We start from the raw sequence: 19,698 nt of genomic DNA on the forward strand, positions 1-19,698 counted from the left end.
GCTTATCAAAATGCATATGGAAATATTACCCAATCTGAAACATTTACACCTGGATTCTGGGTGTTTTTCGAAACAGAGTGCATATTGTTTTCCTTTAAGGTTCACAACTACATCTACACTAGGGCACCCATACCATTGGGCGTGATAACCACTATTGGAAGACCGCACACTACTCCCCAGAAGAAGTTCAATTAAAGTGGAAAAACTCCTCATTTAGGTAAATATTAACGTCATTATAGAAAAACAAGATATTTAAGTGTTACAGGAGATCTGCACTCAGTCAACTCAACAATTCGTTTTGATATATCAATGATCTTGATGGAACAGCCTTGATAATAATAATCTGGATAATCTTCCCAGAACTACCAGAATGCTCTGTTACCATTATTTTCAGGATTTTCGTACATTTTATTTTCTTTTAGATGGTTCATTACAAATTTAATCCATTATTTCTTTACAAATTCTCCCAATAAGGATGGTGTACTTGAACTTATTTGTCTTCAATTTGTGTAAGTATAGGTGACGATGATGAAGTTAAGTTGAAATATTAATAAAGTTGGTTGTATAAAAATCGCTAATTTCAAATATAACAATTGTAAATTTTTCTCTATCTAGTTTGCTGAATGGATTTGCGTTTAGCTAATAATTACGATGATCCTTACAAATTTTGGTATTTTGTTGATCATATTCACTGAAATCTGTTTCTCAACCACAAAAAATAAAAAAAACCTCTAATAGACAAAAAATTTGTTAAATATATTTTAAAATATTTTAAATCCTTACTCATTGCTGTTAGATTTATCAATCCGTACTTGTTTTAACAATATCAAAAGTACTATAAAGCAAATTTAACCAAATTAAATTTCTAACTATCATTCGTCAGATTATCTTGGCGTTTCAGTCAGTAATTAATATCGAAATTTGAAATTCTGGATTTTAATGTTTCGTTCTTGCTCAATCGCTGAGAAAAACAAATTAAAAAAAATTAAGGGGGGGGGGGGGTGCTTGATATGCTACGTATTTTCCAAGGGGGGGTATCAGCATTTGTGACAAAATGCTACGAGTGGGGAGGGGGGTGTAAAAAATCAGTGAAAAAATGCTACGTCATTTGTGGACGCCCCCTTATATTTTTCTCAATCTTCAACATCGATATCATCACCATCACCATGAGCCTCTGTACGTGGCATAATTTTTTGTGTTCTTTTGAGTCGACTTCGCTGAACAGATGGAGCTAGTAATCGAAATGAGAACCTCTTGCTAAGAAAAATAAGCGAACCTGTACGTCGATTTGTCGGTGATTCAACTTCTAATTTGAAACGGCAGGAAAGGGTATTCCATCGCAGTGGTCTAAAAGATTTTAGACGAGAAACAGTGCACTGTTTTTCATTTGTCAAACAGCCAAACGTCAAACAAACAGATTCTGGCAGACAGTCTTCTTCGCGAAGCAACTGCTACCTACAAGTTTTGTGCAAGAGCCTTTTTTGTTTCTTCGATAATTTTTCGGTCAGTCAGTTCTTTTACCACTTTCGTCGGAAGCGCAAAAGAACCCAGGAAATGAGGTTCATCGGGCCGTGAGTTTAGAACAGTGGAGTGCGCTCTTCGATTGTCCCATACGGTGGAAGCAACCAGCTTCGGGTTTTCATTCAACATCTTTTTCGCCAAGATTCACCAAGAGGGTGGTTCATTGTGGAATCTTGAAGAAAATCTGGATCAGCTTGTGTCGTGACGTGCATCCTGAAAGAGGGAACAAAATGCCTGTGTGTGAATACTAGTTTTTTTTTTGTGTGCGTCGTATTATTCATTGCTGCTGCTGGCCAGAATCGACTAGCAGAGAAAAAGGTAGCAGGAGAAAGGAATAAAAAATCACCAATCAATAACGGCGAAGAGTGAAGAAAAAGTAGTTGTGCTCTGTTGGGCGAAGCTCCCCCTTTTTTTTGGAGCGTTGAGTGTGAAGTGCAACATTGATGGGTGGTTACAAATTTTATTGGCGAATGTAAAATTATTCAAAGGTGAAAATCTCTACCCTGTGTGCTAGGAAATAAAAGTGGTGGGTGGGGGTGCCTGAGATCTGAGGCGAGAACTCAGTGGAGGAATTTTGTTGGATCTTGGCGGATGGCGACCACTGGTGGACCGGGTGCCCCAGCCCGCAACGGTATCAAGGATGCAAACGGGCCCCGAGTGGTGACGATCCACAAGACGGAAACCGGTTTCGGATTCAATGTCCGGGGCCAAGTCAGCGAGGGTGGCCAGTTGCGGTCGATCAACGGGGAATTGTATGCTCCGCTGCAGCATGTTAGTGCCGTATTGGATAATGGAGCCGCTGAGCTAGCCGGCATCAAAAAGGGCGACCGGATTCTGGAAGTGTAAGTAGTGCTGCTTGCTTTGTACCGTGTATGTGTCCTTGATCTGGCACTAATTAGATTAAAGTGTCGTTCTGTATCCGATAGAGCACGTCGACGACAGTCTAGTCTGAATTCATAGGTCGGATAGGTTCTTGCTCGCTTGCCATTCTCCTCCTGGTCGTGCGAACCTGATTCTGAGACTAACCCCCATTAGGCGAGAATCTGGTTGAGTTCTTTCTTTGTTAGGTACGCTGGTTTGTGTATTATTTTTTTGCCACGAGCAGGTTTTGCTGCGGAGCAGGTTTTTTATTTCTGCATTATATTGGCGAAGTCAGCAACCGAAGAATAGGCTGGTAAAATTGTGAGTTATGAGGCTATAGTTTCTTCAGCATTTCATCAAAATATTATTATTGCGGTTCTAACATTTCTCTGAAACAATTCAAATAATATTTCGAAACCTCCATGTATTCTTCAAAACTTTATTCGAGGTTCCACACCAGAATGTATTACAGCAATTATTACAATTGTTGCTTCGACTATTCATAAATAGTTTTTCCATGGATTCTGTCCGAATTTCATCAAAAAATTTCTTCAAAACGTCTTGTAGCACATTATTCACAGATTGTATTTTTATAGTCATCTTAGCTTTCAATTCTAGGAAAAAATATCAATAATGTAGAAGTTCTTTCAGAGATCCTTGGAGAAATTTATTAAGGCATACTTTGAACTCACACAAGTTTCATCTGAAATTACTGTACACGGAGAAATCAGATCATACAGTTTACCAAAATTTGAGTTTAAAGAACTTATTAAACTCAAATTTTGGTAAACTGCATTTAGTTTTTACCCACGGTTGGGTTATTTGGCCTCTCTCACAACAGCAATGTTGTCAAAAACAGAAATAGACGCACCGACCCAGAGTCGAAGTTCAATGGAATAAGCCAAATTTGGGTTCTTTCGGTTTACCTAACTTTAACTTTAACTTTAAGGTAGCCTTATTTCTAGGACAAGGAAGTGTTCAATGGAAAAAAATAACAAGGATTGAAGCTACAATATTTTTTATGGCTGTCTATTTCTGAGTGCTGCCCTGAAGCAGGTAATGGATGGCTGTTGTTTCACCGACAGCGGAAGTTGGTTCCATACGATAGTTCCCGCTATAAGTACACTCTTTCTCATGGAAGTTGAATGTCGTGGAACAACGAATGCTCGGGATCGTTCAAGCCGTCTCTCATTTTGAAAATGGTTCCAAGTATGAACCTTGACACTTTTGATCATGTTTGATGTTCACTTTGTCGACAAAAATGCCACAGGGGTTTTAGTTTTAACTCTGGAGTTGTTCCTATCTGACATTTCGGAAGGGACACGGAACACAAAATATTCCCAAAAATGGACCTTAACCAACGAAAACTATTTAAAAATAGCGTTTGGGACTAAAATTGAGACAGGGCTTTAGGACTCTATTGTTTTTTTTTTGTTGTTTTCAAGGTCTCTAAAATTCTTATTTTCAAGATGATCAGTCGCTGATTTCCCCAAGACTTCATCTAAGAAAAATATCAAATGCTCTCCGAGAAATATTCTGGATACTTCGCTGATGTTTCAAAAATCTGAATTCCATTTTACGGGATTTTTTTTCCTTAAGATTGAATAGATTGTTTTTATATTTGACTTCATGATTAAAGCAGGGTGTCGACTACCTGGAAAAACCTGGAAAGTCAGGGAATGTCAGGGAATTCTATTTTTGACCTGGAAAGTCAGGGAAAATCAGGGAATTTCATTTGAGGTCAGGGAAAAAATATCAATACTACAACAAAAAAAGTCAGCAATATGTTAATAATCATGATGTTCACTATCAATACGAAATATCGAAACAATGTGCAATTAATCTCTTAAAATAGCAGTTCACCATTGAGAAAATGCTATTATGCTCATTAGAGTAAACTGTACTTTATTGCATATATTTATACATACTTATGACACATTTGTGGTATACGTACCATGGTTAAATTATCTTGAAATGAGTTCCATGCTGATAATTGTCTTCATTCAGGATAGCCTTGGAATAATTTTCTTGACGACTTGTACCATGGTATATGTATCAGGTTATCTGTCCAAGGTGTTATACTCAAAATTGTTTGCTTTTTAACAGTTCTCTACGAACAACTACTTCGAAATTGGCGTGGATTGTTGTTAACATATTTTGTTCTAAAGTTTCCTAGACCAACTCATTGCCTAGTTTCGCGCATTTTGCTCAAAATCTTAAAAAAAAGGGAATTAACTCCATCCAATCATGTCAATCTTTACAAGTTAGCTATCCAAGTGAAACTGGTGAAACTATTTATAGAGAAAAACCAATAAGGATTCTAGTATTTAAGTGAAGATGAATAAAAGCCGTATCTCAAAATTTCAAGAGCACAAATCTGGTGAATCAAACAATCATTTATTAAAAAAAAAAGATTTTGATTAGTCGCTGGTGGCGCTCAATCGATAATTTTTTTCAGCTCTGATCGCTGTTTGGTTCTCTTGATTTTGCTCCTGATGATGGTACATTTTTTCGGTTGAAGCATGAAAAAATAAATGAAAAATTTGGTCCAAAAATGCCTATGTTTCAGATATAAGGGTATGGACAGAATATTTCCTGATTTTTCCAGGAGCTTTCTTAAAGATATGCCGAGTTTTTTCCCAATACTCAGGAAATTCTCCAGAAATTCTGAAGATACCTCTCGAAAATCCTTGATTTTTATCAGGGAATCCAAAACATCAATGAAAAGCAGAAATTTCAGGAATGTTCTATGAAAGAATCTCCTCGATAATCTATTGGCGTTTGGTGAGATTACTTGGAGATACTCTTGCAAAAGTTGTTAGAGGAATACCTCGGACCATTTCTGAAGGCACGACAAATTCAAGAGTAACATCAGTAAACTTGTTATTAGCGCATTATTCAATCCTTTAATGCATTCAGTTAAGAATATTTAGATAAATCCCTCGGGGAGAAAACCTACGTAATTCATACCGGAATCCTAAAAAAATAACTAACAACAAATTACCTGTAACGAAACATCGTTAACAATTATTGAAAGTACCATAAGAAAAAGAATGAAAACATTTTTGGAAAAACATCTATGTGATTCCTGAAAAATCCTGAATTCTACGAATTCCAACTGTTATTCTTGGAGAAACTCAAGACTGAAAGAAATTCTCTAACAATTTGGAAGAATCATGGAGATGAGGAGCTTCTAGAGTAAATCCTAAAAGAGTTTACGGAGAAATATCTGGAAAAATATGTTTAAGAATTTTGATAGGAATTTGTTAGACATCGATGTGGAACTCCTTGAAGCACTTCTCCAAGAAAGTTCTTTGGCAATGGCTAGCTTTTTACCTGGGAAAAATGGCCAAATTTTAGCATAACTTTCTTCCACTAAAAAGCATGATGGATGATCGTAATAGTGTTGCGTATTATATAAAAAAATATAATAATGTTTAGGCAGGAAGAAGTCCAAAATTGTCGTTTATGCCTGAAATTTGTGAAATTACTGAGGTAGTTCAGTAGCTGAGTACATCTTTGTTCATACGAATTATCAAATTTGGAAAGTAATAGATACTCAATTGCTCAGTTTTATCATATCAACTAGAATAAGCGCTCTAGAATGTTATCTGACAGGTATATTTCAGTAAAGTTGAACTTTTCCTCAGTTTGTACGTTCGACCTATAACATAAACAATACATCGTGCAAATCTTTGGGTATGTATCTTCTTGTACAAAGCCTACTTCAATTTAACCAATTCAGTTATCTAGAATTTTCCTGGAAAAAGACTGGAAGGTCAGGGAAAGTCAGGGAATTTTGTTTTCAAAATTGAGTCGACACCCTGTAAAGGCACTTTCAGATCATTTGATAAACATTCTGGTTTTTCTTTTTTGTGGAAATTAAATAAAAATCACCCATATTTTTTTTATTTTTTTCCTGTGTTGTTCACACGTTTAGAACAAAACAGATAGTTTTTTTTTATTTAAGGGGAAAATACTTTAAAATTTATTGTTAGATGATTTTTTTTCAAAGATATGTTTGAAAATAAATTTTTAGTCATCTAAAATTGATTATTCGTCAATCATTTATGTATTTTGGAGAATTTCTAAAACCTAGAATTATTTTTTTTTTTTTTTTATCTAGTTCGTTTATTTGAGGCTCAAATGCGTTTAACGCTTTACTGAGCCGAAATTCATTTTTTGTATTTTTATTACATACAATTAATTGGCTTTTTCAACATTAATATGGGATGGAGCCAGGGTACTCGTGGCAGCTCGAGGTTAGTGGTCACAATTTTTGAAGGAAGGACTTGGTAGGGATTGGAATCAGGGTTCTCAGCAGCTCATCCGGGAGGTATAACGTGGCATCTTGATTCTCGTTTCATGGCGTTGGTAGCGATTTCTTGCCGGTATTCGACTGCCGGATCCTCAATCCAACACAAAGTGGACAAAACACAAAAAAAAAACTGGGGAAGAGAACACAAGAGAATTAAACTTTTATACAAGACGAGCGAAGAAAATCGTAAATTGCGACCATATAAATAAGATCGCGGGTGCCCAACACATCTCTAACTGGAACATAGGGTTGTCTACCTCGGGCCGCAAGGGTATCCAAAAGTTGCGCTCTGGAGGCGTCCATATCCGGGCACTGCCAAACTACGTGATCGATGTCATCATAACCGGAACCACACCTATTACAAATATTGCTCAGCGCGAGGTTAATCCTGTGGAGATGTGCATCTAGCGAGTAATGGTTGGACATAAGTCTTGACATCACGCGAATGAAATCTCGACTTATGTCCAAACCTTTCCACCAGGCTCGCAAGGAAACTCTAGGAATTATGGAATGTAACCACCGTCCCAGTTGGCCATTTAGCCAATCGCTTTGCCAACCGCGAAGAGAACTTTGACGTACTAAATGAAAAAAATCATCGTGTGAAATTCGTCTATCATAAATCTCACCTTCCTCAGCGCCCACCTTTGCGAGAGAGTCCGCCTTCTCATTGCCATAAATTAGGCAATGTGAGGGGACCCATACAAAGGTAATCTTGTATGATCTTTCGACCAGTGCACACATCTGCTCTCTTATTTTTGTAAGAAAGTAAGATGCATGCTTTACGGGTTTCATCGATCGGAGTGCCTCGATTGAACTGAGACTATCCGAAAAGATGAAGAAGTGGTCTGCGGGCATGTTTGAGATCATCCCCAAAGCGAAGTTGATTGCTGCCAGCTCAGCAACATAAACCGTGCAAGGTTCCTGAAGTTTTCGGAAGGCGGAAGAATTTTCATTGAAGACACCGAAACCAGTGGATCCATTTATACGAGACCCGTCAGTGAAATATCTCCTGTAGGAATCAACATTCTGGAACTTTGCGTTGAAAATACGTGGAATAGTTATACATCGAAGTTGATCTGGAATTCCATGAATAGCTTGTTTCATGGACACATCATATTCAACAGAGGAACTGTCATTGGTGAAGCGTACACGTGGAGGGTTATAACATGGAAGGCTAATGTCAGATGACATGTAGTAGAGATAAACTCTCATGAATTTTGACTGAGTGTTCAGTTTGAGCAATTCTTCAAAGTTTTCGATGACGAGTGTGTTGCTCACTCCACACTTAATAAGTATTCTTAGCGAGAGCTCCCAGAATCGGTTCTGTAGCGGTAAAACCCCTGCCAGAACCTCTAGGCTCGCATTATGTGTTGAGTGCATACACCCTAAGGCGATACGCAAACAACGATATTGAATTCGTTCCAATTTAATCAAGTGGCAGTTTGCTGCTGAGAGAAAACAGAAAGAGCCATACTCTAGAACAGAGAGAATGGTTGTTTTATAGAGTTTTATGAGGTCTTCCGGGTGAGCACCCCACCATGTTCCGGTAATTGTTCGTAGAAAATTGATCCTTTGTTGACATTTTTCCGTTAAATACCTAATATGAGTTCGCCAAGTGCCTTTTGAATCAAACCAGACCCCAAGGTATTTTGAAGTCAAAGACTGGTCGATGTCTGTTCCCAAAAGCTTAAGCTTTAGTTGGGCAGGGTTCCGCTTCCTTGAAAATACGACCAGTTGAGTTTTTTGCGGAGCAAACTCGATCCCTAAATTTCTAGCCCAAGTGGATAGATTATCAAGGGAATTTTGCAATGGTCTTTGCAAGATTTCCGCTCGTGGGCCCTTCATAGAAACCACAGCATCATCTGCAAGTTGTCTTAGCGTGCATGGTTCTTCCAAACAGTTGTCAATATCTTTAACATAAAAATTATAAAGCAAGGGACTCAGACATGAGCCTTGGGGAAGGCCCATATAGCTAATTCTGGAAGTTGTCAGTTGACCGAGAGTGAAGCTCATGTGTTTTTCTGACAACAGATTGTACAAGAAATTATTCAATATTCCAGGTAGTCCACTATTGTGCAAATTTTCTGACAATATTTCTATGGAAACTGAATCAAAAGCGCCCTTAATATCCAAGAAAACCGAAGCCAATTGCTCCTTGTCCGCAAAGGCTAGTTGAATATCTGATGAAAGCAACGCTAGACAATCGTTTGTTCCTTTGCCCTTGCGAAAGCCAAATTGTGTACTGGAAAGCATGTTGTTTGATTCGACCCAGTGGTCGAGTCGCGATAGGATCATTTTTTCGAACAATTTCCTTAAACATGATAACATAGCGATCGGGCGGTATGAATTATGATCAGACGCTGGTTTCCCAGGCTTTTGAATTGCTATTACTTTGACCTGTCTCCATTCAGGTGGAACAATGTTGTGCTCCATGAATGAGTTGAACAGGTCAAGTAACCGTCTTTTAGCGATATCGGGGAGATTTTTAAGAAGATTGAACTTAATCATATCGCGTCCCGGAGAGGAGTTGTTTGATGAAAGAAGAGCCATAGAAAATTCCAGCATAGTGAATGGTCTGTCCAAAGAATCGTCTCTTGGAGTTTCCCAAAAAGGCGGATGAGCTGGAACTGAGTCAGGACAGACCTTTTTTGCGAAGTTGAATATCCATCGGTTGGAGTATTCGTCACTCTCATTTGAGGATGAGCGGTTTCGCATGTTGCGAGCCACTCTCCAAAGCGTCGTCATTGAAGTTTCTCGTGAGAGGCCATCGATAAAACGTCGCCAATAGCTACGCTTCTTCGCTTTAATAAGATTCTTCAGTCTTTTTTCGAGCTTCGAGTACTCTAAATAAAGTTCTGAGGTACCATATCTACGAAAAGCTTTGAAGGCATTAGATTTTTCTCGATACAACTGAGTGCATTCATCATCCCAACCAGGCGTGCCTGGTCGTCTTTTGAAGGATGCACTTGGAACTCGTTGTTTTTGGGATTCTAATGCACTTTTATAAATCAATTCTGTTAGGAATCGATACTCATCCAACGGTGGGAGGGAGTTGAATGATTCGATTCCGAAAGTTACCGCTGATGCAAATTTTTGCCAATCGATATTCCTAGTGAGGTCAAAAGGAACCTGAATTGACTGTTCTGACCTTTCAAGATTATTTCTGATAGAGGTTATTATGGGCAAGTGATCACTACCATGGGGGTCATCAATCACCTTCCACATGCAATCGAATGATAGTGAACTTGAACCCAAAGATAGGTCAATGCGGCTTTCTTTGCCGTCGGATGAAATACGTGTCGCTTCACCTGTGTTCAAAATGTTCAAGTTGAAATCGTCGCATAAGTCATAGAAAATAGCCGCTCTATAATCGTCATAAGATTCGCCCCATCCAGTACCATGTGAGTTCATATCACCCAGTATTAAAACTGGAGATGAGAGCATGGAGACTGCATTCCAAAGAAGACGGCGGTTTATTGAAACTCTTGGAGGAATGTAAACAGAAGCTACGCAAAGATCTTTACCCTTTACGTTTATTTGGCAAGCAACGATTTCTATGCCTGGATGAGTCGGGATGGGGATTCTGTAGAATGAATGGCACTTTTTGATCCCTAAAAGCACACCCCCGTAATTATCATCTCGATCCTGGCGTATAATGTTAAAATCGTAGAAGTTAAGATCATCTTCAGAAGAAAGCCATGTTTCACAGAGTGCAAATATATCACAATCGGAATTGTGAAGCAAAAACTTAAATGTGTCTAATTTAGGTTTTAGACTATGACAGTTCCACTGTAGCACAGTTATCATATCTTGTACCTCACTTGATGAATTAGCCATCGAAAGATATGATCGAAGCAAGGAGGGGCCACGAAATAGTTAATTCCCTGAGATACTCTTCTATTGCGGGGAGAAAAAGGTCGAGTATGCCTCTGAATGAGTCTGAAACTCCGAGAGCATTACATATGCGATCCACAAGGGCCGTAAAAGTTAACAGTCCTCGCTTAGCCCGGGGGGTTTTCGAGGAAGAGCGAGGGACTTCAGTAGCTTTTTTCTTGCTATCTTGTCTAGAGCTTCTTTTCGAAGTGTATTTAGTCGGTGGAGGCGGGGGCGGCAGATCTTTGCTGCAACACGGAACGGAAGCATCAAAGACCTGTTTCTTCGGGATTTTTAAATTTGCCCCACCTCCTTTGGGATTAGGCAAACTTCTGAGGGAAGATTTCAATACCTTACGGCGCAGTCCCGGAGAAGATGGAGACTTTCTTTTACCGGGTGCGTGTACCTCCGAAGAATCTCCCCCATCGGTTTCGTCGTCGTTCGCTTCATCGGAAGACAACTCTTGAAAAGAGTTACCAACTGGGATGGCTGATGAAGACTCTTCTGCGGATTTTTTTAAAGATTTTACCATTTCCGCATATGTCTTCTTGGAGCGCTTCACAATGGAGCGACTCTCATTTCGAATGCGCCTTTTGTATGCCGGGCACTTCTGCAAGTCATGAAGATCCTCACGACAGTAGCTGCATTTTACAGCTTCCTGTGTGCAAGCATCTTCCAAGTGAGCTTGGTTGCATTTGCCACAACGGGGCTTGTTGTCGCAAAAGCTAGCACTATGACCAAGCTGTTTGCAGTTGGTACAATTAAATACCTTCGGCACGTATAGGCGCACTGGGTAAAAAACACTATCGATGCAAACAAATTTCGGGAGAACGGAACCAGGAAAAGTTACACGAAACGAGGCTGACGGCGAAAACACTTTCTTATTTCCTTCCATGGAAACTGATTGCAATTGTTTACAATCCAGTATAGCCACATCAGGAATGGACCGGTTCTCAAAAATGCCTTTGCCAGTCTTAATGTCTTCACATGTCAGACTCGCGTCGATAATTTTCCCTTCCACCTCGACCTCTCTGGCGGGTATGTAGATAAAGTACTCCACAGTAAAAGCCTCATGCTGAGCAATCTCATTCGCTGCTTTGTAACTAGGTGCAGTTACACGCAGCTTGGATTGCTTCACTTGGTGAATAACGGTCCCAGGATATTTACGCGTCAGCTCTCTAGAGATCGAGAGCACATTCAAAATCTTATTTTTGCGCCGGAAATAGACAACCCAAGGCCCAGCCGAAGACGGTTGATAAAACCGCGTTCGAGCAACGAGATCTTTAGGAGGCGTATCGCCTCCATCCGATTCGTCCATGCGGAAAAGAATTCAACCGCAACCAAATAATAAAAAAAAATAATAATAAAAAAAAAAACAAAAAAAATGCAGAAAAAAAAATTAACCTATCAGTGGACTATTTTGTACACACCTCCCCTAAGTAGGCAAAATAAGGCTGATACAAATATTAATTTTCTTTTATGTCACCCCCCCCTTCGAAAATCCGAAAATTTTGAAGGGGAGAAAAAAAAAAGATTCATGATTTTTTTGACATCAGTTAGGTTTTTTCAATTTACAAAGTAAAAAACAAGTAAAATAATCATCCAGAGGACGATTAAAAACAATTTAACAACTATCATTAAAAATAAAAATTCGAAAAAATAACTTTTTTTTTAATTTTTATTTTTTTGTTCCTTATTTATTTTTATCCCCCCCCCTCGTACCTTCCAAGTGGTCTCGGACATAAAAGAAATTTAATATTTGTATCAGCCTAAATTAACAAAAAAAAAATAAAAATCGAGAAAAAAACTTAACCAATCAGTGGGCTATTTTGTACCCAACTCCCCTATACGGCCGAAATTGCACCGGGAGAGAGACAGAGGAGAAACAACAAACAACCTTGAACTCAACACTGTTTGTTCGGAGATGCGAAAGCAATTCAATAGATGTGGAGTAGGTATACAAATTGATACTTATCCGTTCCCGTTCGATGACCGCTGCTGGTCTGCTACACTGATGTATGCGGGGAACCAATCACCGGGGGATGATGGTGATAATATTAATCAAATGGTGGCACGATACCAGTTGACCTTTGCCAATCTGGTTCGCTTCCTTCACGGCGCGCGGTCTATAGCACTACAGAAGTAAACTGCACTGGTAAAAACCCACTCGAGCGGTGGGAGAAAAAACCAAAAAAAAAAAAAAAAAACTACCGACTGCCAAAGACTGAACTGTCTTGTTCAAGCGCACAGCAAGGAATGAGAAGAATTATTTTTTGAACCGTGGCAAAACCTGAAAATATCAGGGAGTTTGATTTCTATAAACGAGTAGACACCCTGTCTAACTTCAATAAAATCCATTGATTTGAGTAGATCTTAAGGCGTAAGAATCCATCGTTCATTCAGCAGCAATCATCAAAAAACAAAAACCAGCTTTTTCATTCAAATTTAACCCTCTAATACCCAAATTTTTATTTTTGATTTAAATATTATTTTTCGTTATCTAAAATCGTTCTAAACACGGTCTGGGCAATTATTTTTTTTTATTCGTGAATTTTTGATTTTTGGTTTTTGATTTTTTTAATTTTTATTTCTGAACATCTCTAGCTTTTTTCATTTTTTCTTGAAGCCTTTTCTGGTTGTTGATTTTTGGCAATAATAAAAATTTAAATTTTTGCGGTACTTTTAAAAATATTAAATTTTCAAATTTTTTTTCGGAGCGTATTTTATTTTCCGTGTAACTAACGGAAAAACAGGTTTCAAATTATTTTGATACCCCCAGGCTCTTCTTTTGTGATAGGTCGATCGTAGAAAAATATAAAAGGTATGATTTTTTATATTACACGTTAATTTAACGTGTAATATAAAAAATCATACCTTTTATATTTTACCCCGGGCATTTGTTATAACCTAAGAATAAGAATACAATTTTTCAAACAATTTTCAAAAATACAAAAAAGTTTCAAAATTCATAAAAAACTTTTCTTACATGCGTGTTATGAGTCAAGGTTTAAGCCAAAAGAAAATAATTTTGATTTCCGAGTTACGAAAAAATACACAAAATTCCAAAGTGTACCCCGTCTAAAGGCGGGGTTGGGTATTAGAGGGTTAAAGCGAAGTAGGCCGTCATTGAAATTTGTTCGCATCGTGGATGATTGTTGCTAATTCATCTCACGATTTCGAATCAAAGAAAATCAGTTGGTTTTGCACTGGCACAGCTGAAAAAGTATCAGCATACTTTATGCATGTCAGCGCGTATAGTGATACTTTTTCAAGTCAATATATACTATCAATACTGAGTTTTATCACTTTGAAATGCAAGCTGAAAAAACATCACTGTTGCTTAAACGAATGACGGGCTACTTAGCCTTAAAGCAATTCTCATAAAAATCTATCATGGCATTTCAGATGCACTAGCTATATTATAGATTTTGTTGAACATTTCTTCAATATTGAGCAAAATCCGGTTTTGAAAATTTTAAAAACGATGGTCGTTATTTTCCATTTAAAGTTGTGTGATTACATTATTTTGATGTTTTTTTTCACGTGATGGGTATTAACATTTAATGGGAAGTTTGCAGGCTGATTTGCTGCTGAAAAGGAATCGTTCAAGAAAGTTCTCACGGACTCTTTGCGGAATATTCTACAGCGATCTTCCTTTAACCTTCATCCAGCTAACATACTTTTCATATGCAAAAAGACACACTAAAATGTGCATAACTTTTTTATTTCTCGATGGATTTTGTTGAAATTTTCAGAACTTCTCGAAAAACTCTTCTAGTTTATGGTCTACGAAACTTGGGAATATGGTCCACGTGGTTCCGGAGTTATTCCGGATTCTCTTGGCGTACCAAAATTGTCCACATCGTCCAATCAACGGATATCTCAAAATCCAGATGAGCTAGAAGGTTGGTGTCTTCGGCAGAGTTGTTCAGCAGACTATCTGGCAATAACAAAATTAGTTGATAATTTCTCTGCTATGTGGCGCCATTTTTTTTATTTACATTTTTTTAAATCTTCTATATCTCAAGATCCTGATGAGCTAGAAGGTTGGTGTCTTCGGCAAAGTTGTTCAGCAGTTCCATTAGAAATACTTCTAAGATTTCATCCTCCTGGGATTCCATCATGAACACCTTCTGCGATACCATCTGTAGTTCTAGGGATTCTATCAGGATATTTTCTAAAGATTCAATCTAGGAGCTCTTCAAATGAATCTTCCCGGAATTCCTAAAGAGGGATCAAGAGATGCCTCACGAAATGCCTCAAGGAATTCCTCCCGGAATACCTCCAGGTATTCTCGAGAATTATCAGGAATTACTCCGGGAATTTTATCAGAAATTTCTTACAAGGATCACCGGATTTACTCAACAAGGATCACCCGATTTACTCCAGAGATTTCTTCCGGAGTTTCTCAAAGGAATCCTCGCGGAATTCATCGAATCCCCATCTCGGAATTTCTTTAGGAATCAATCCTGGAATTCCTCAATGAATTCAACCGGATTTTTTCAAGGAGTTTCTGGAGGTTTTACCTCCAGCGGTTTCACAATCAATTTAAGAATCCACCAGTATATCCCCCAGTGACTCTATCAGGAGTTCCTTCTGGGATTCAAAATAGGAATTCCTTCAGGGATTCCTCTGAGAATTCCACCAGAGGTTCTTCCGTGGATTCCGCCAAGATGAACTCCAATGATCCCATAACAAATTTCCTATGGGTTTTGACCAATATTTCCTATAAAGATTCCACCAGTAATTCTTTCAGAGACTTCACAAGTACTTTCTCGAATTATTTCAACAGTAATTTTTCGAGAAAAAAGTTTTTAGGAATTTCACCTGGAGTTCTTCTAGGGTTAACATTGGGAATCTCACCAATGTTTTGCTAGAATTCCCACCAAAAAAATCTACCAGAGCTTCGCCAGAAGTTCTTCCATAAAATACTTCAAAGGTTTTTCTAAGAATTCCCTCAGGATTATCAGAAATACCTACAGGGAATTAACTGATATTTACTCAGATGATCAAACAAAACAATTCCCTGAATGCGTTCTGGTTAAATCTCAGAAGAAACATATTTTTTTAAATTCCTGAAAAAATCCATTGAGTAATTTCTTGAGAAATCCAAAGGAATCACCAGAGAAATACTCATAGAATTCCTTGGAAAAAATCCTTAATATATTTCTGGAAGAACTTCGAAAGCAATCCCTGAAGGAGTTTCTAAAGGATTCTCTAAGGTAATTCCTGGTTGAATCCTTGAGGGAATTCTTGGTGCAATCTATGGAGGAACTCCTTGATGAATTCTTGGAGAAATTCTGGGTAGAGTTCCTGGAGTAAATCTCTGCATGTATTTCTGCAGGAATTTCCGACGAATTCCTTGATAAAAACGGTGAAGGGTTTTCTGGAGGAATCTGTGGAGGAATTACTAGGGAAATCACTGGAAGATTTTTGATAGGAGCAATTCCTGGTGGAAATTCTTGGGTGGAATTTGGTTGAATTCCTTCATTAATTTCTTGGAAGTGATTTCTTGAGCAATCTCTTTGAACACATCTAGAGGAATTCCTGGTGGAATCGCAGGATAAAAATCCTGATAGAATCTGTTTAGAAGTTACTGATGTTTCACAATAGGAATTCTTAATTAAATCTTTGGAGGATTTTTTTGTGGAATTCTTGAAGGAAGCATTGGAGAAAGCCCACGAGATTTTTTTGTATCAATCCTGTGGAGGAATTTGTGGATAATTAGTAAAGAGAATCGCTGAAGAAATTCCTGGTGGAATTTCTGAAGCAACTCCTTGCGGAATTCAAGGAGGACTTCTAGAAGGGAGCTCTGAAATAAGTCCTGGTGAAATCTTCGAGGGAATTTCTGGTGATGATTTTCTTGAGGAATCTCTTGAGAAGTATCCAGGGCTGTTAAATGTCATGAATATCACGTGACTTTGACATTTGAATATTGCAAATATCATCCTTCCATGTGGAAAAAGTCATGGGAAAATGTTTTTCCGAGTGACTTTTTCCTAATTACTATCGATTGGCAATATTTTCTGATGCTATATTTCGACTGGGAAAGTAATTAAAGCATTTTAATTTTTCCAAAATTTTGACATTAAACAGCACTGATTTTAACCTTCGGGCTGTCGCGCTGTTGTACTTTGTACAACAGTTGTGATTTATATGCTATCATTTTGTAACAAAGATATCTATCGACACCAAACCAAAATGTATTCCTCAAGAATCTTCTTAAGAACAATACTCGACAGTTTTTATTCACAGTATGGCCCTTTATAATACGGTAAAATCAACAAATGTGCATGGAGTCCCATAATAATGAACGCACTATATACGGTTCGAGTAAACCACAGTTTGAAATCGGTATATCTCAAAATCCAGAGAATATAGAAACTTAGGATCTTTAGTAAAGTTGTTCTGGAGGTGAAGCGCTATCTGATGCTACCTCATTCAATTCGGACTTTGACCGCTAGGTAGCACTAGTGGGCATGGCAGTTTTACTTTTATTTTGCAAATATTTCAGGATCCTGACCATTTAGAAGGTTGGCGTTTTCGGCAATGTTGTTTAGTAAGTTAAGAACCATAATTCTTCGAGCTAGTTGATTCAAAATTTTGCCATCAGGTGGCGCTAATGAGCATGAAATTTTTGTTTTGCGGATACTGCAGGATCTTGACTTTTTTGAGAGGCACCTTCGGCAAAGGTGTTCAGAAGCTAAGGGACTATCTTTATTTTACAAACTCTCGAACTTTAAAGATTAAACAAAAAATAGTTTAAGCTACTGAACAGCTCTGCCGAAGATGCCATTTTTCTAAGTGATCAAGCTCCTAAGATATTTGCGAAACGAATGTTTTATGCTCACTAGCGTCGCCTGGTGGCAAAATTTTGAATCAACTAGCTCGAATAATGATAGTCCTTGAGTTACCGAACAACTTTGCCAAAGACGTCATCTTTCTAAGTGGTCAGACTCCTGAGATATTCGCAAAACCAAGGGTGTTGTGCAAAGTACAACGCGCGACTACTCGCGTTCCAAAAATTTGCACGACGACCGAAAGGTTAAAGAGTTTGTGATGATTCCTGTGTAACGCGTGATGAAATCCTTGGAGTTAACTTCTAGAGAAATTCCTGAAAGACTCTTTGGAGAAATTGTTATAGCAATATCTGGAGGAATTCTTGGAGGCAGCATTGGAGTAAGCCATGAATAATTACTAAATAAATTATTTGAGGATTTTTTTGGATTGATCTTTGAAGGAAGTGGAGAAGATCCTGAATAATTTGTAAAGGAACCTTTGAAGGAATCTCTGGAAGAATGCCAAGTAGTGAGAACTGTTACAAAAAAAATTTAAAAATATGAAAGCTCCTGGCGACGATGGAATTTTCTACATCTTCATCAAGAAACTTCCAGAAAGTCGTTTATCATTCTTAGTTGATATATTTAACAAATGTTTTCAATTGTTACTGACAAATGGTTGTACCAATTTTAAACCAGATAAAAATCATGTAGAAGCTTATAGCTGTCGTCCCATCAGTTTACTTTCCTCCATCAGTATTTTTTTTTAATAATGATGGTCCACATCAATGAAAATTCAATTTTTGCCAATGCATAGTTTGGATTCCGCGATGGACATTCTACCACTAATCAACTTTTACGTGTAACAAATTTAGTTCGTTCCAACAAATCTGAAGGCTATTCTACTGGTATTGCTCTTTTAAACTTAGAAAAAGCGTTCGACAGTGTTTGGCATGAAGGTTTAATCGTAAAAATAAAAAACTTCAATTTTCCAACAAACATTGTTAGAATAATTCAAAGTTATCTGTCAAATCGTGCACTTCAGGTTAATTATCAGAAATCCAACTGAAAGACTTCCTGTAAGAACTAGTGTTTCTCAAGGCAGCATTTTGGGACCAATATTATTCAATATTTGCGCATCTGAGTTACCTCATCATTTTCATTTCATTTATTTAGTTAACATCTACACAGATAACACTGTATCAACAATTTCACGCCACAATACTCGGTTCGTGGCCGCATCTCTCCATCCTCGGTTCTGCCCCACGCTCGCCAAATCGATACGCACTTGATCCGCCCACCTAGCTCGCTGCTCTCCACGCCTTCTTGTACCAACCGGATCCGAAGCGAAACCATCTTTGCAGGGTTGCTGTCCGGCATTCTTGCAACATGCCCTGCCCATCGTATCCTTCCAGCTTTGGCCACCTTCTGGATACTGGGTTCGCCGTAGAATTGGGCGAGCTCGTGGTTCATCCTTCGCCACCACACACCGTTCTCCTGCACACCGCCGAAGATCGTCCTAAGCACCCGACGTTCGAAGACTCCAAGTGCTTGCAAGTCCTCCTCGAGCATCGTCCACGTTTCATGCCCGTAAAGGACTACCGGCCTTATGAGTGTTTTGTACATGGTACATTTGGTGCGGGCGTGAATCTTTTTTGACCGCAGCTTCTTCTGGAGGCCATAGTAGGCCCGACTTCCACTGATGATGCGCCTCCGTATTTCACGGCTAACGTTATTGTCAGCCGTCAGCAAGGATCCAAGGTAGACGAACTCGTCGACCACCTCGAACGTATCCCCGTCTATCGTAACACTGCTACCTAGGCGAACCCTGTCGCGCTCGGCCCCACCAGCTAGCATGTACTTTGTCTTGGCCGCATTCACCACCAGTCCAACTTTTGCTGCCTCGCGTTTCAGGCGGGTGTACAGGTCTGCCATCTTTTCAAATGTTCGGCCGACGATGTCCATATCATCCGCGAAGCAAACAAATTGATTGGATCTCGTAAAAATCGTACCCCGGCTGTTAAGCCCGGCTCTCCGCATAACACCTTCTAGCGCAATATTGAACAACAGACACGAAAGTCCATCACCTTGTCGTAGTCCCCGGTGGGATCCAAAAGAACTGGAGTGTTCGCCTGAAACCTTCACACAATTTTGCACACCTTCCATCGTCGCTCTTATCTGTCTCGTGAGCTTCCCGGGAAAGCTGTTCTCGTCCATGATTTTCCATAGCTCTACGCGGTCGATACTGTCGTATGCCGCCTTGAAATCGATGAAAAGGTGATGCGTTGGGACCTGGTATTCACGACATTTTTGGAGGATTTGCCGTACAGTAAAGATCTGGTCCGT

The 19,698-nt window shown here is 38.8% G+C and overlaps 1 protein-coding gene across 1 annotated transcript in view; it reads left to right on the forward strand.

Moving 5' to 3' along the window:
• Positions 1-1,408: 1,408 nt before the first annotated feature.
• LOC5566570 (sorting nexin-27) overlaps positions 1,409-19,698 on the forward strand; it is a 52,322-nt gene continuing 34,032 nt past the window's right edge. Inside the window, exon 1 of the mRNA XM_001650909.2 lies at positions 1,409-2,363. Coding sequence (XP_001650959.1) covers positions 2,113-2,363 — 251 coding nt within the window. The 5' untranslated portion in view covers positions 1,409-2,112. The remainder of the gene's footprint in view (positions 2,364-19,698) is intronic.

Source organism: Aedes aegypti, chromosome 3, assembly GCF_002204515.2.
Source record: "Aedes aegypti strain LVP_AGWG chromosome 3, AaegL5.0 Primary Assembly, whole genome shotgun sequence".
In the NCBI taxonomy this organism is placed as follows: domain Eukaryota; kingdom Metazoa; phylum Arthropoda; class Insecta; order Diptera; family Culicidae; genus Aedes; species Aedes aegypti.